This window comes from Thermobia domestica, chromosome 18, assembly GCF_964235325.1.
Source record: "Thermobia domestica chromosome 18, izTheDome1.hap1.1, whole genome shotgun sequence".
Lineage (NCBI taxonomy): Eukaryota > Metazoa > Arthropoda > Insecta > Zygentoma > Lepismatidae > Thermobia > Thermobia domestica.
This window is the reverse complement of record NC_137471.1, coordinates 142,801,334-142,818,714: the sequence shown is the minus strand read 5'-3', so window position 1 is coordinate 142,818,714 and position 17,381 is coordinate 142,801,334. Positions and strand designations below refer to the sequence as shown.

Sequence of the window (17,381 nt, the reverse complement as noted above, 5' to 3'; positions counted from 1 at the left end):
ACGTTCTTCATCGTCCTGCAATTCATCGGCCTTCCATAATTCTTGTTCCAGTTTTTTTTTTTTTTTTTTTTTTCGTATTTCATTAAATGAGTTGCCGACGGAACCCGTCGAACGACGCAATTCATTTTTGATAACTTAGGTAAGGTTTCGTCTTCGTTTGCATCTCTTACAACAACATTTAGTCATATTTGCGAAAAGTAACGAGTGAATAGCGCACTCCACTCTGAACAATACCATCATAGATCACCGATCTTGCATTTTTCTGTAGTCGTTTTCTTCTTTGCTTGACTTTCGTCGATTTTCCCTCTTGTCCTTCCTTTTGTAGTGAGTAAATAGTTCTTTCTGAACATTCTGTAGCTCTTGAAGCTTCTTTAACTATAGAACTAACATTAATACTTCGTGCAAAATGTTTAAACACTTTCAGCATTATTTGACGCTCTCTTCCAAGCAGCCTCCTAATTGAATGTCTTTTCCGCACTTTACTCTCCATGACAAACAATATAGTAAATACTGTATAATATTATTGACACGACACACCAAATATTTTAAATATTTCAATAATCTCCAAATGTAATTGAATGGTTTGGTGCAAGAAGGAGGCAGCTCCACCTTGTGCCGCTATTGAGTTGCACATCCTATCACATACAAAAGAAAAAGGCGCTTCGTTTGGTACAAGAATGAGGCAGCTCCACCCGCTAGTTCCAAAGAAATGCGGCAGATGGAGCTGCCTGTACTCCGAGTTTGGGTGAAAACTGAATTTTTAAAACGTTTTTGTTTAATTTGCTACATACTGGAAAAAGTGGAGCTGCCTCCTTCTTGCACCAAACCCTTCAATTGTGAATAGGAACTGAACCGCTCTGATTTCTATAATCACTTCTGACACCTCAGACACACAATATCAGTCTGGAAACAGAAGAATGAAAAGAAACCCTATTAAATCTGTTCTAAACAAACGCATAAGTTGTGACTTTAAATCACGTATAGTGACAGGCACCAAAATACAGTTCGTTGGGCGAGGAAACAAACCAAATAGAATTATCAAACTCTCCGAAAATACATTTTGTTTCTTTCATGCTTCCTAAAGAAACAAAGGGGAAAAGAACAAAGAGCCTTTTCATTCTTCTTTATGAGCTCATGAAGTTATGAACGCTTTTTTCATCTTTATTTGCGTATCCAAAGTAAATAACAAAAGTGGTATTACAAACGAAACCAACTTTTATTGTCAAAATTGTCAGCATTCGAAAGGACATTAGGGACCATGTGAGAACTGTAAATGAATCAATTACAAAAACTAATAACTTTCTATTATCACCAGTGAGTGAGGAGTTTTATTATTAAGAGATATTGGCCTGCTTTGTCCTCTTCACTAGGTACTGGATCTTCTGAGGAAACAGTTGGTTTTGTTTGAGTATCAACTGCATTTTTGTGATTTATGTTATTGCTAACTGAATTACTACCCTGATTCAAGTGTCTGCATACTTACTATTCACCCGCAATTGAAATTTATCTTTCTTGGAAGAGAGAAAGTAAGAACTGTACGCTTTCGCATGTCTGAATGTTAGTCATATATATATATAACTGAAATGAAATGAAATCTTTGAGTTTTACGTCCCACGGTTATGCCGGTTAGACTAAAGGAGACGGTGATAATGAGAGATGAGTGAAATGGTGGAATGAAGAAAGTGGGAGGAAACGGGAGTACCGCGAGAAAACCCACAAGCACGATGTTTGTCCACCACAAAGTTCACTTGGCGGGGGCTGGGATCGAACCCGGGACCCCAAGCACCAAAGGTGAACGCTCTACCACTGAGCCACCGCGCCCCCCTATATGTATATAACTGAAGGAAAACGAGCGAAGTAAGTGAAACGTAAGATTGAGTGGAATCGACGCAATGTTTCTTGCAGGCGTGGTCCAGGATACGATTTTGTGCGGTCATCCTTCCGTTAAGCAGCATAGGCCAAGAGGTACAATAGATTTGTGTTCACATAGCATCAACAGTGAATACGCGTCGGTATAGCACGGCACTCTACATCAGTAACATTAAAACAAACATTATGAGGAAAATAGTATTGGCCAGATTTGTCACTGTCTTTCTTCTGGTCAGTTTGGAAAGTTGATTCTTGAACATTGAAAGTCATAAAACCTAAATAAAGAAAGATATCGACCTTCGAATTGTTTTAAAAATAACTTAAATCATTACTCAATATTTTTCTCGCTTTGCACCCCTATCTAACATGAAAAATAAAAAAGTTTCTCACTGGTCAACTTTTTAGATATTGCATTGCAATAGTATACGCACTTTCTCTTATATCATCATCAACATAGGTATTCTGCCTTTATTGGCAGGTCACTTGCCGCAGCTGAGAAGCTTCCATGCTCCACGGTCCTCCGCTAACCTTTTCGTCTTCGCGTATGATCTTTCTGTTTTAATATCATCCATTATTTGTAGTCTCCTTCGCCCCCTCCCTCTTTTTCCCTCCATCATACCCTCTAGGACGTCCCTCATGATACAATCTCTTCTTAGGCAATGTCCCAACCAGTTTCTCTTCGTCTTCCTAATAATATCTAAAAGTGTTCTTTTCTCGCCCACCATTTCTAACACTCTCTCATTCGTTTTCTGCTCGACCCAACTAATTCTTTCCATTCTTCTCCACACCCACATTTCGAAGGCTTCCAGTCGATTTTCGTCACCTTTACGTAATGTCCACGTTTCCGCCCCATACAGTACAACACTCCACACGAAGCATTTTATGAGTCTTTTTCTCAACTCTTTGTTCAAGGTCCCACAAAACAGACTTTTCTTTCTTTTAAAGGCTTCTTTCGCCATTCCTATCCTTGCTTTTATTTCGCGTTCGCATTTCATGTCATTACTAAGAATACTACCCAGGTATCGAAAACTATTCACTTGTTCTATTTTCTCCCCTCCTACTTTTATATTTGACACGGACCCATTCGTTCCAATCACCATGGCTTTTGTCTTTCTAACATTTATTTTCATCCCATATTCTTTAAAGCCCTTTCTCATTTTTTTTTTGAATTTTATTTTTTATTTTAAAATTCAAAAAGTTTTTGTTTGAATGCAAAGTTTCCCAACATTGGCAACAAATGTGGTATTAATAGCTGTATAAGTTTCAACTTTGTATATTTTATAGTTCAGAACTTATGACGTTATATATTTAACGCTACGTTAGAATTTACCATTAGCAAGATTTCACTATTTCAATTTATTTCAATACTTGGAAATTCCTTTTGATATGAGAAAAACATATTATTTGGTAGGGAATACAATGTTCTACAATAATATATCCATATCTAGGAAGAAAAAACTATTTCTAAAATTCAGGCTAAGTTTGGCAACAATGGGCATAAGGAAAAGCATTGCCATTTACTCCTGTACTGCAATCTAAGGGTGAGAGGCTCTATAGTTCAGTACCAATAGGAATGGAAACATTGCTATTTTTATAATCAAATATAGCAGCTACCTCATTATATTCATTGTGTAATGTTCTTTAGTTAAATTATTTCAGTTCAGAAGCGGCCGAAGTGCTGAAGATATACAGGATGTCCCATAAGTAATGGCGAAAAATGAAACCACAGATTTCTGGCACCAATACAAGAAAAAAAGTTTATATGACATGTAGTCCGGAAGTGGACAGGGGCGGAACTAGACAGCTTCGAATGTAAGGGAGGGGGGGGGGAAGAACATCACACATAGGGAAAGTAAATTTCTGATTTACAAAACTGCATTGAAGATACGTGTGAACAGTTACGCAACACACCGGGAGTGATAGAATGCATTTGAAACTCACGATTAGCACTTCCATAGATGTGGGAGAACAGCACTTTGAACATCTTCTATAAGTATGTTTATTGTAAGCACGTATGGCCTAGTAGTTTGTGTGGTACTCTGTGTAAGATACTACGTTACAAATACAGTAAGTTGATGCGAATTCTGTTATTTCATTACATTACACGACTAGTTACACTTGCTCTTATTTTTACCCTCTCTCTGCAAGTTTCTATCTGGTATACTACTTTCCATTGCTCCCTAAGATTATGCACCCATGCTCAATGGTCTTTGCTTTGACCCCCATTGTACATTTGCGTGCAATCGTGCCATGGATAACAACTTTTTTCTGTATGGTTTCCATCTTTAGTGCACCGTTCCATTACCCCTACCATACAGACATTCGTTGAATCCCTAAATGACATATGGAGAATCTCTAGCGCAGTTATGTAACACACGTTTAACATGTTAAGCCGATATGACTTTTATGTCTTTCTGAACCCTCCTTCCTAGCGCCTTTATTATACCGTTGTCAGGTGTGAAGCTCCTTTTCTCCACATTCGAAGCTGTCTAGCTTCGCCCCTGCCCATTTCCGAATTATATGTCATGTAAATATTTTTTCTTGTTTTTTGTACCAGGAATATGTGGTTTTATTTTTCGCCATTACTTTTAGGATACACTGTGTATCACAATGTTGTGAGCGGTGATGATATTTAATGAGAAACAAGCAAAAAGGCTAATAATAGCCGCAAAAAATATAGCAGAGTTTTCTTCTACATGTAAGAAGCGCTTTTGGAAGAATGGGGAACCTTCTTCCATCTTCAGCTTACTTAAAATTCAAAAAGGGCTTAAAACATGAAGGAGAATGGGGAAAGGCAGGATTAAAAAATGTAAAACACAAATCTTCTGTCAAAAATTAAACACATGCGAATGGGCGTTCGCTGTTATTGTTCACTGTATTTCTTTTCTTCCTTCCCAGATGGCGAAAGTATGGAGAAATAAATATAATCTGGAGTAATCGTTTTCCTACATACTTTCGCCATTGAGAAAAAAATATGATTTGGAGTAATCATTTTACCACATACTTTCGCCATCTGGAAAGCAAGAAAAGAGAACAGCGAACAACAGTGAACAATAACAGTGAGTGCCTATTACCATGTGTTTAATTTTTATCAGAAGATTTGTGTTTTAAATTAGTTAATCTTTTTAACCATTTTTTGCTCTTCCACATTTTCCTTTATATTTTTAAATCCTCTTTGAACTTTAAGTAAGCTGACAATGGAGGAAGATTCTTCCGAAAGCGCTTCTTATATGTAGAAGAAAACTCTGCTGTTTTTGCGGTGAGTATTAGCCTTTTTGCTTGTTTCTTATTGCTGAAGATACATTTTTTTTGTTGCATACCAGAAGAAAACCAAAGATGAATTAAGTACCCGTTCAAAAAATAATCCCGGAACAATAACATAATGGTTAAAGTTGACAGGAATAAAGTCGATGACATATCGAAGCGTTCTCAAACGCCACGACACACCATTCAGGTAAACAGATTTGATTTTTAATTAAAAATAGTCCGTTGAAATGCGTATCTTAATATGTATTATTTTTACCTACTGCAGCTGGAATATGTTGTGGAGACCAGGGCGAGAAACAGGAAAAAAACTTTTCAAAGCAACCAGATGCGGAGAAAGTAAATCCTTCATATGAACAACAATTAATAACTACTAATAACAATCCTGCTGAAGATATTAAACTACCAAAAGATGTTCTTAATAATGATTACAAGTGCGATGCGATAAAAGACCTACCAAATCCTGTGCCGAAAACTGCTGCCACGCTTATTACTTTCACAATTGTTACTTCTGTCACAGAGAATTCTATAAAAGAGTTAGGTGTTTTCCCTCAGTATGGACGTCCTCAAGTCGAAAAGATTTATTCTAATTCTAAATTACAGCATTTAACTGACGTGTCAGACCTTTTTAATGTTTCTTCCGCTGACAATATCAGTGTCTCATTGATACGATCAAAATCGTCTTTGCTTCAAACACAGACGAAAGAGTACAACTTAAGTTCGAAGCCGAATGAAAATGAGTTGGACAAACAACATATTAAACTGAAACGAAAACCAACTCCGAAACGTTTCCAATCAGAAACAAAGCAGAGACACCCGAATTTGGCGCAAATAAAGAGGTTTCAGTCAGAAGAAAAACATATTCCGTTAGAAATTAAATTGGAATCTGAAGTGAAACATTTGGAATCAGAAGCTGCACTAGAAAGGAACGAGTTTCAGCTAAGTGAGAAACCAGAATTAAAAGGATTACAGCCAGAAACTGTGGTAGAAACGAAACAATCTCAGTCGGACAATAAACTAGAACTTAAACAGTGTTTGTTAAAACCTAAAGCGGAATTTAAAGAAACGCAAACAGAATTTGAGGGGTACATAGTAGGGGAAGGAACGAACGTTAATCAACCATTAGTTAAGGTATTTCTACCTAAAGAGAACCGAGAATTAAGTCAAACTCTAGTTAACCGACTTAAACCAGATGATAAACTGCTTATTTCAGAAGGGAAAACAGAAGTTAAACAGCCTGAACCAAATGTGATACAAGATATGAAACAATTTGAGGAGGGAGCTAAGCATTTTAAGTTAGAGCTGACATCTGAAATGAAACCGGAAATGAAGCCGTTTGAGTCACGGGTAGCATTCGAACCTAAACAGTTTCAATCGGAAGCTGAGACTGAAACAAGACAATATCAATCAGATGACAAGCGAAAGATGAATGGGTTTGTGATAGAAACAAGTCCAGAAGGCACTGAATACAGGTCTGAATTAGGATTGGAAGATGATCTCTCTTCTGTAAAGCCAGCAATAAAAACTGAAGAACTAAACCCCAATGAAAGTACTCAAGACGAAGATGAATATGAGACGTTAACTCAGGTTGAAAAAGAATTAAAAGAAGAATTCTCCGCTTTGACCGGAGATAACCATCAATTAAAAAACTCTCGCAAACATACGACTACTGAGAAAAGTGAAACTTTATTACGCGGGTTGCATCGTTTAATTAAAAAAGTATCAAGGCTTTCTAGTGAAAATCCTAATCTGAAAGTGCTACTTAAGAAATTAGAAGAATTATATAGTTTGGTGGAAGAAGATTCATCCCAGAATGCTGAATCCAAGAATGGTATTTTAAGTTTGATACAAGATTTAGAGCTTAAACTGTCAAATAATTTTCCAAATGTTGAACAACGAAAGAAGCGATACGGTGAAGCGTTAGTTCAAGAAGATAGAGAAGCAGCCCGTAAACAAAAAGACGTAGCTAAGAAATACAACGTTGATAGAACACGTTTAAAGAAATCGCTTGTTAGTGAAAGCATAACGGAAGAATTCAATCAGTTGGCGAACATTATGAATTCAACATTTACTTATGAGAAAGAGCGGGGTAGAAATCTGTTGGTCGAGTTAAAATCACTAAAAGATAAATTATCTGAATGCAGTGTGCAGCTGTCTAATTTAAATCCTTTTTCACCAGTTCCAGCTGAACATGAGAGGCCGCCTCCTTCAGAGGACAAATGTAGACCGTTTCCAGATTTCCATTCGGACAGAAAAATGATTGATGATTCTTGGAGTGACAAAAATAGTTCTCCGTTGTCACATACAGATTCTTCATCGGCCACATCTGTTTCAGGTGATAAGAGAAGCTTCTCTAAAAGGTATACGATCTCTCCTTTTGCAAAAAAGGAACTGTTAGGAAGCAAGAGTTCATTTGGAACACGTGAGTGGAAAACGAACTCATTGAATAGAGTTCATTTTCAGAATACTTTGTCAAATTCATTTGAAACTGGTCCCGATGAAACCACTTCACGTTACAAAACAAGCTTTAGTATGCTCAACTCGAAACCTCGTATGGAGACTGTGCCAGAAGATTCGCCATATGTTCCAACAGTTCATGTGCAGTCCCATTCAAAGATGTGCCCCTCGAATAATCCAATAAGTACGGATAAGTACGCGTGTCATCACAAAACGCTGAGTAAAACAGAAGAGAAAATGGTTGATGACTCGATTTCAAGTAAACAGTGTAAACTCAAGAACTCCCTCATTGCTCTTATGACACGTCATAACTATGTGTCAAGTCTTAGTGAAGCTGAATGGATAGCGGAAGAATATAGCAAGTTGTACGCCACGAAAATGAGAAGTACAGGAAATACCAAAGATGAAGTGGACTCTGTAAGTTCAGCAATTTTAACAAAGAACTTACAGAAAAAGTCTAGTTGCGGAATTCAAGTTTTCTTTAGCAATGGTAAGTATTTTTCTAAATTATTTCTATTTTTAGTCGTATTTAACCCAGTACTTCAACAATGCATGTTATCCAAGAAAACACAGTGCACACTTATGCTTCCTTATTTAATACAAGTAATATTTAACTCAACAGCTCATCAACGTAAGTTATTCGCGAAAAGACGTTATTAATATATATTCTTATTTAATACAGGTACTGCCTATCCCAACATCTCGTCAATGTATATTATTCACATAAAAGTGCTATGGATACTTTTTGGATCAAAACATCCAATATATTTCAATCAAACATTTTCTTGTATGCCTTATATCTGGAGAACTACATATAGTGTAGCCAAACCCATACTATCGCTTACTTAGTATGATGTGCTTATTCCGTAGAAAATACGAAAACTGAATTTAGGGACCGTTCAAAAATGATGTGGCCCCTGATTCAAAAACTAATTATTGGCCAAGATCGCAATCTTTTGATGCTTTTTTGTTATCACTCCTAAAATTCTTGTTTCTTATTTAATACAACTAATGTTTATCCCAAGTAAAAAACATGAATATTTTTTTAAAATTTATTCTTATTGAATACAGCTAATATTTAAACCGACATCTTTACACTGTATGCTATTGAAGTAAAAACATCTAGAATATTTTTGAATGTGACTAATATTTCTATATGAGAATGGCAATTATGTTACTTTCTGGTCAGTAAAAATCAAACTGTGTACTATCTTTGTACTAGAAAATGTCGTCAACGTATCTTTAATACTTTATCGTACCAATAATCATTCTATGAGTGTCTTTTATTTATCCTTTTTACCGAAGGAATCAAGTAGTATTGTTAGTAATTCGTGATTTACAGTAGAAAATGAAATGGAAGGCAAACTTACTTATTTAGATGTGAAGTGGACACAAGAATAAGTTTTTTTTACTAGTGTACTATAATTCTTTTACCGGTACACATATCCATTATAAATCCATTCAGTCTGCAAAGACTAAATAAAGCAAACGTCTGGAATAATTTCTTTTTACGTACCATTCTACCTAGCTCTTTCGAATCAGACTTTAGAAAGAGATTGATCATTTAGTGAAGCATAGCTTGACAGTATGAATGGGTATCCAGTTTCATTGTTAATAACCAGGTGCGAAGGAGTTAACGTTTCGATAGACCTGAAACTGACATTACTGATACAAAATGGGTGGAATTACAGGCTGACAACAGTATATAAGAAACTTTTTACACAGCACGGGTTTTTGCACAGCAGAAACAAATGTACAGTCATCCCAATTGATGGAAAAATAAATTAAAGCAAAATTAAAAAAAAAAAAAAAAAACATGAAAGAGTCGCTTAAACACTAAAGAGATTTTTTATGCTTTCGTAGATTTTTGTGATCTTGTTCATTATGAACACGTCCCGCGTAGTCAGACCATTAACAAAGTTTTATTTAGAAATAATAAAAGCTTTTAAAGGAGATTATGAGGAAGCTTGAGGAGGAGGGAGGACCAAAAGCTTAAGAAAATAGAACATGGATGCTGAACCCTGACAATGCTTCTAGCCATTCAACGTTCCTTATTAGGGAATTTGTTGACGAAGAACAAAGCAATTGTTAAATCCTAGCCACCCTACTCACCTGATTTAATACCTACAGACTTCTTTCTATTCTCTAAGTTAAAATCCACCCTGAAAAGTTTCCATTTCTAATGCATAGAAGAGACAATCCCAAAATTCGCTGCGAGATCTTCAGGCTGTTTCAAAAAATGCGTTCCAGCAGTAGAAGGTACGCTGGGAACGATGTATAATAGTGGAGGGAACTATTTTGAAGTAGATAAATCTGAATGCTCAGGGTGCCTAACACACGGAAAAGTCACGAAAGTCCCCAAAAATTGATTACGCATAGGGAAATTGGTTACGAAAGTCTAAAAAAAAAAATCCGAAATTAAGTTATTGGTTACGGAAAAATACTACTGAATAGAGCTAAACAAATTTTCGAATTTGTCTGCTGAATAAACAAATAACCAGGGCCGGCCCTAGTAAACTTGCCGTCCCCTTTCTCCAGAAAGAACAAATCTTAAAAAGCCACTATTTTAAGTATGCTACCTCATCATGAACAACGAAGGGAAGGGAAAGAGCACTCGCACTCAGAAAAGCTTAAACACTACAAATACAATCTTGTTGTGTATGTTTTTTTTAAGTAATAGTCTATTATGTTAATGAAAGATAAAGCAAATACACGTGTAGAGAAAAGATTGTTATCCTTTTTATAGAATACAATATCGAGCTTCAATCTCAATATATCAGTTTGCAATTTCAGTGCAACTAGTTCTTTTATCTTTATTTTTTGATTCTTTCTACATTTGTTATTTTTTAAAAAAGAAACTTCTTTCTAATTTCAACGATAAAAAACTTACTTCTAACAAGGACAGACTAGTTTTCATATTCAAACTGTGATAACTAACTGAATCGAACAGGTGTTCGCTGCTGTTCAAGGATTGAGTTCTTGTATTTGACAACAATCAAACAATTCATGCTAGGATTTCTTTAGCACTGTTCATGTTGCCTTAAACTAGACGACCTTTGTAAATTTAAAGCTACTAAATTGCGTATCAAGACGAACATTAGCAAAAGAAAATTATTCTCTTGCTGTCTCCAATCCACAATTTAAAGAACCAATGTTGGGGTGCCTCATTCATACTGGAGGCTTTGTCCTGCAGCGAGGCCGCGGTAGCTTACTCATTGAGCGCTCACTTCTAATGCATGTTATCTTTGGTTCTATTTCTGCTGGCGTCAAGTGGATTTTGTGGTAAACAGACACCGTGTACGTGGATTTTCTCGGGATTTTCCCACTTCCTTCATTCCACAATTTCGTTCATTATTACCAACAACTTATCCTTTAGCCTCGGAACATGATCGTGGGACGTTAACCTAAAGAAAATATGCTACAATTTGTACCATGGAGCTTAATCTTAGAATTGAGGTAATGGGCTCTGGAGCCACGTTTGATGTGATATATTAACATTGTAATAGTACCATACCATCGTGTGTAGTATAACTGGAGGTCCTGTAGATATCAGGGTAGCAACACAATAGTGACTACAAGTTGTCGATCAGAACTCTTGTCTGTACTCTGTAGATATTTATATTCAATTTCGTAATTTAGTCCACTATCTGTACTAATTTTTAGTTAATTTTGTAAACAACTGTATAGTGTTCATCAAAACAACTATTCAACTGAAGTTTTCTTTTGTTAATTTGTTTTCTATATCTTGACAGCGACATCAACTGATAAACTTAAAGATCAATTTAATAAAGAGAAACAAAGAGTACTTAGAGAGAACTACGCAGCTTTAACCAACACGCTATCCAAAGGTAAAGTATTTACTTTCTCAAAACCTAACGTTCTTTATCAATGTTAAAATGAGCATTCGTTCTGTAATTGTACAGTGTGTTCGAGAAGTCCCCGTACTTCTAGGTTTAGTACCACAGAGAGTAATGTTAGTGTAATTTAATTTATTTATTTAGTACGTACTGTAGTTGAGTACTTACTTACACGAACTACGTATCCAGTAGATCTGTATGTGCGCCAGAGTTATTGATCCTTGTGACGGTGGCGCCCTCTCGAGAGCACCCTCATCCTCAAATTCTCTCGCCCACAATGACGCGAGGGTGAGGGTGTGTGAGAACGAGGACAAACTTCGAGAGCGGGGACAAGGGTGCGGGAGAGGAAGGGTAAATTCCCAAGACGAGGGTAAGGGCAACGGACAACTCCCTTCGCGAGGGCGAGGATAATCTTCGACAGCGAGGACAAATTCCCAACACGAGGGCAAGGGCGAGTGAGGGCAATGGTCAACTCCCTTCACGAGGGCGAGGACAAACTTCGACAGCAAGGGCGAGGACAAATTCCCAACACCAGGGCGAGGGCGATGGTCAACTCCCTTCGTGAGGATGAGGGTGATCGAGGACGAGGGCCATCTGCCACTGCGATGGCGAGGATGCACGAGGGTGAGGAGAAATATCCAGCACGAGGGTGATCAAAAGCGATGGACAACTTCCTTCACGAGAGCGAGGGTAAGCGAGTGTGAGGGCCAACTGCCGCTGCAAAGGCGAGGGTTAGTGAGGTCGGAGTAAAATGAACACCTATGGTATGTGCCCCATCGTGCTGTACACACAGATGTATGCGTGTCATGTTCTTCTTGACATGTTGCGAAGCATCTGAGGAGTTAGTGTCTGAAGGGCTTTTTCCCCACTCGTTCAGATCGGTCTTTGCGAAAGCAATCTCAAACCACATTCATTATTTTGTGATATTGTTCACCCTGGTGCATTCGTTTGTGCACCCAAACACATACCACTACCTCAATTGTATAACTGCAACCAATTACATCAGCAATCACTTCACAACTGAAATGCTCCACGTAATCTTGAACGCAGGAGTACCAGACGCTGCTATCTGTAACCATGAAAGGAGGCTTTATGTAGCGTAGTCTAAGGCTCTCGCCTTTGGTGCGAGCGATCCCTGGTTCGATTTCTGGTGGAGACACTCGATCGAAAAGTTGTAACAGCATTATCAGACCAGTCATCTTGAGTGTTTTTTCCCCTGGGTTTTCCTTATTCACACCAGGCAAATGCAAAGATGATATATAACATACAGGTCCCAGCCCGCTTCCTTCCTTTCTTTCCGAATTCCACGTATAATGTGCTCACCGTGGAATGTTATTCTTCATATGTGACAGGCTTAACGGTCTAAATGCCGCTAATACTCAGAAATATGGATAAATAAATAAATAATAGTGTAACTATGAAAGCAGCTGTGATGCTCAGTGTTAGGGGTACGAAGACTTGTCGGACACGTTGTATTGCTTTAATAGTTGTAACATTTCGTATTGGGTGTACGAGACACAGTAGTGCAGTGCTCTGAAGAGTCCGTGGTTCGAATTCAGAGTATGTAAATTTGTAGTAGCCAATTTCGTTTCCGTAAATTTTCTCATGGTTCTTCTTTGATTTCGCTCTCCTAATTTCATCATTTATTTGCAGGGATTACCCCTAAAGCTCAAGACCACTTTTTTTTTTTTTAATTTATATTCTGTATTTGTGTAATGGTTTGTAATGTAGTTTCAATATGCGTGTTAAGCAATCAGTGAATTAGTTAATTGATTGAATTTTTTTACCGAGGTTCTTCGTGGCAAAGCGATTAGCGCACGCGCCTTTGCCGTGGGAGACCCGGGTTCGATTCCCGGCGGGAGCTAATGTGGTTCGGATTCCACGTTAAACATTATGTTTAGGTCTCATATAGCCTCGCTCCTGAACGGGACGTTAAACTCAAAATCAACTCAACTCAACTGAATTCTTTGCCGAAACTATATAGAACAGAACGTATACTTTAAACGGGATCCAAACCACTACCCGTGAGCAATTGTACCAAGAATTAAATTGGAGATCGTGTGTTTCATCCAATTGGCTACGAAGGGGTAAATTTAATAGTCTAGGGCTACTATAATTAAGCATTTATGCAGTGGTGTCCGCATTTTGAGACTCGCATATATTTCCCAAGATTCTCTTATGTATGCGCAGATGTACTGTAAAATATGAATAGGTAAAATCAACATTATACTATGCAAGTACTTTTTCTTAAGTATTTTTCCTGTATTTCGATATTTTTCATAAGGTTTTACAGTCAAACTTGAAAGTAAAAAATAAACTTATCATTCGTATGCCAAAAGTTAATGTTTGTATAACGAGTTGGTAAGATGAAAACGTGTCCGGTAACCCTGTGTTTCGAAAGAGTTGTATTCTGATACTGAAATATTGACTAGACCTAAAGTAAGTAGACTAAATCATAGTCTGCTTTGCTTCTAAGTTCTGGTCAAAGTTTTCAAGCTACAGAAAAATAGGTCTATATTCCACATACACATCATATGCAAAAACAAGAAGTAATTCCAACATTTTAATACTGAATCCAATAAGAAACCTCTATGAATTATGAAATTATTATAGTTTTTGTTTAATTAAGTTCTAGTATATGATGCTACTATTTTTAAAACTAAGTTAGAAATTACAATACATTTTACTACAGGAAGGTACGAAATGATATTCTACACACTACATTTCCTATATGAAGAAGTAGCTTAAATACCCGGCTTTGCATGGGAAGAATAATGTCTACACGCAATATTTAAAAACAAAGTACTGAGTACAATAAATAACAAAAGGGGACACTTTCGGCGTTGTCCCTATTAATTCCATTTCAACTAATATACACAAGGGCTTCGAAGTTCGCCCTTTGAACAATAAAGAAGTAAGCAGAATAAATAACGAAAAGGAAATTCTTCGGCGCTGTCCCTATGAAAAGTTATATAAATAATCACAAGTAACGACTACGAATCGAATCGGGAGTCACTTTCACCAAACAATCTTCGTTTTGGTGTTTTTCTCATTTCCTGACGCTAGGTGACATCCACGATCTTGACTAAACTTGGGCTTAGATATCATTCAGGGTCACCAATGAGCTTTGCGACCCAAAAAACTGTGAACTGGACATTAATTTCGGTCATTTTATTTTTACCCTTCATAAACGCCCCTCCCCCCCTCCCGCCGATAGGGATGAACTTAGATGATATCGAAAGAAAGTTTCGTTATTTATCCCAGTGACTCCGAAAACTATGGATTCGACACTATATCCGTCTTTTTCGATTATTTTCACGTCACCTCCTTTTCATCCTCTAGGAATATCTTACCCTTACATTTTTTTTTTCAGATTGTAAGTCATATGTGTGCCAACGTGTTTTTAGAAATACGGTTATATACGGAGCTACATCTTTCTAACATGAGAGATTTGTGAGTTTTTTTTTTTTAAACATAAATTTTAAACTATCTCTTCTCTTTGGAAGTGTTCTGCTCCACCTTTAGGATACGTTCTGTATAGGCTACGGTCTCTTCGATAAAATCACTTCGACGTATGCGAAGTCAACGGTGTGGATTAGTATATCGGACAAACAAACGTTTTTTCTTTTAGTATCTCATTTCATTTTTTTTTTTTTTTTACAGTTATTGTTTTTTTGCTATCTATCAGGTGAAAGTATAGTCATTTGACGTTTCGAATGAGACATCGTTCATCTTCAGCAGGGTGTCTACTGATACTGGAAATACTGGAAATACTTGAATTATACTGGAATTTAATTTTGATACTGGAAATACTGGAAATATACTGGAATTTTGATCCATATACTGGAAAAATTATGAAATATACAAATATTTTCATTCTTTATAATCTACCAGGGGCGTCATTTGGGGAGGGCAGGAGGGGCAATTGCCTCTCCCCCTAAGTTCCAGAAACACATGCTTTTTAATAACTTGTATATTAATACACTTATAAATAACATGAAACTCTTTTGTAGATGGCCATTGTGCCCCTCTTAGCAAAATCTAAAATGACGCTACTGTAATCTACCCTAAAAGTCCAGGGTAATAACCCAGATAGCAAAAATGACTTGCAACAAACTTGCAGCAGATTTGCAATTCAAGTCTGGCAAATTTGCAGCAGACTTGTGATGCAACTCTGCAAGTTTGATGGAAGTTTAATGTAAACTTCCTAGTTGACGCTCTTCGAGCTTGCAGCACGCTTGCAGTGCAAGCGTATTGTAAGTTTGCAAAGCAAGTTTCTGCAAGGGGTTTACTTGCACAGCAAGCCTACTGCAAGTTTCCACTTGCACTGCAAGTCGGCAGCAAGTTAGTGCAGGTTTGACGCAAGTCTCTGCAAGGGTACCACTTGCATTGCAAGTCTACAGCGAGTTTGTAGTAAGTCTTCTGTAAGTATATACTTGCATTGCAAGTCTACAGCAGGTCTTCAGCAAGTGAGTGTAGTAAGTCTTCTGCAGGTATATAATTGCATTGCATTGCATGCCTTTTACAAACCGAACATTTACTGTATACGAACAATCACACAGTATATTTTTCTCTACAACTTTGTCAAACAATACACGTTTAAAATATAAATTATCTCTACATACTGGATACTTACGTAATTATCTTAATTATCCACTTGTTTTAATGCTTCACACAGTTCGCACCTACTACAAATGGCGGCCTGGCGGGGAGATTTCTAAGATTAGACTTTTATGCCACCTGTTGATAGAAACTAGAACTGACACACTTGCTACAAAGTTGCAGCAAGCCTCCGAGGCAAGTAAAATCTAGCAAGTGAAAATCAAATTACGACATTTGCGGGTAACTCTTTCAAAACGCCTGCAGCAGGTGTACAGTGCACGGAAAGTCTAGCAACTTAAAATCAAATATAGTGAAAGACTTACTGCAAACTAACATGCTATTAGGGAACAATCTTGCATTATAACTAGAATAGAATAATATACAAATTAATTATTTATACAAGTTGTAATATAAATTAATAATACATTTATATAATACAAATAATGCTCTTGGCTCACTGTATCAGACCTCCGAGCAGGGTGTCAACGGGACATGAAAGTCATGAGTTAGGGTTGTCGGTCAACAGATCATGAAAGTAGTGAAATTGAATTTCAAGTCATGAAAGAAGTGATTTTATAGAACAATATTTATGTGATACAGTGCAGTTACTGAATAATAAATTGTGATTTTCCCCAGTGATCCGGTGTTAAAGACCTTTCTCCCTTTTTTGGAGTTGCAGATAGTTACTAGCTTCCCTGTTTCTACCAATACTGATTTCAGTTTCCGTGTTCTTTTTCTTCCTTTTTTTCTTCAATACCTCACATATAATAACAATGGATGCATTATATTATAAACAATGCTTCAAGTACAGTATACAGGGCTGCAAATAGTTAGTAAAGTCAGTAAAAGTATGCCCAATAATGGGGAACTGAGGGCTAGTTTTAATGCTTGGTATGGATGTGGCACATTGCTTGTGTAAAGAATTCAGGGTTTTTGTGAGCAGCTAGATACACATAACCACAACACCCTTCTTTAATTTATTTTATTTTAAATTATATTTTTGTTGCAGGTCACATTAACTATTGAGTTTTGAAGAAATATTTTGTAAAGTCTACGAAGTGTTTGTTGAAAGGTTTTTTGTCGTACACAATGCAGTACAAATTTTTGTGTACGTACTTCTTTGTTTTTATATTGTATATTTAAAAAGGAGGCAAGGGAATTGGCCTAAGCAGCTCTGACTTACTCTGGGCTTCGATGATTGCACAGCATTACCTATTTATCGCGTTTCTTTCTCATTTAAAGATCGAATTTCAATTTTCACAGCTGCTCGGTGGGGAGAAGGTGGCCAATTTTAAAAGCAATCAACTATTTGATTTGTTATTGTAGCCTAGC

At 37.0% G+C, this 17,381-nt stretch overlaps 1 protein-coding gene across 4 annotated transcripts in view; it reads left to right on the top strand.

Moving 5' to 3' along the window:
- LOC145674890 (uncharacterized) overlaps positions 1 to 17,381 on the top strand; it is a 148,805-nt gene that overhangs the window by 14,423 nt on the left and 117,001 nt on the right. For all 4 annotated transcript variants that reach the window (XR_014129053.1, XM_081745141.1, XM_081745140.1 and 1 more), the window contains exons 4-5: positions 5,402 to 8,080; positions 11,343 to 11,438. Coding sequence is in view for 3 of the 4 variants with exons in the window: in XM_081745141.1 (XP_081601267.1) it covers positions 5,402 to 8,080; positions 11,343 to 11,438 (2,775 nt within the window). In the remaining variant the exon portion in view is untranslated. The remainder of the gene's footprint in view (positions 1 to 5,401; positions 8,081 to 11,342; positions 11,439 to 17,381) is intronic.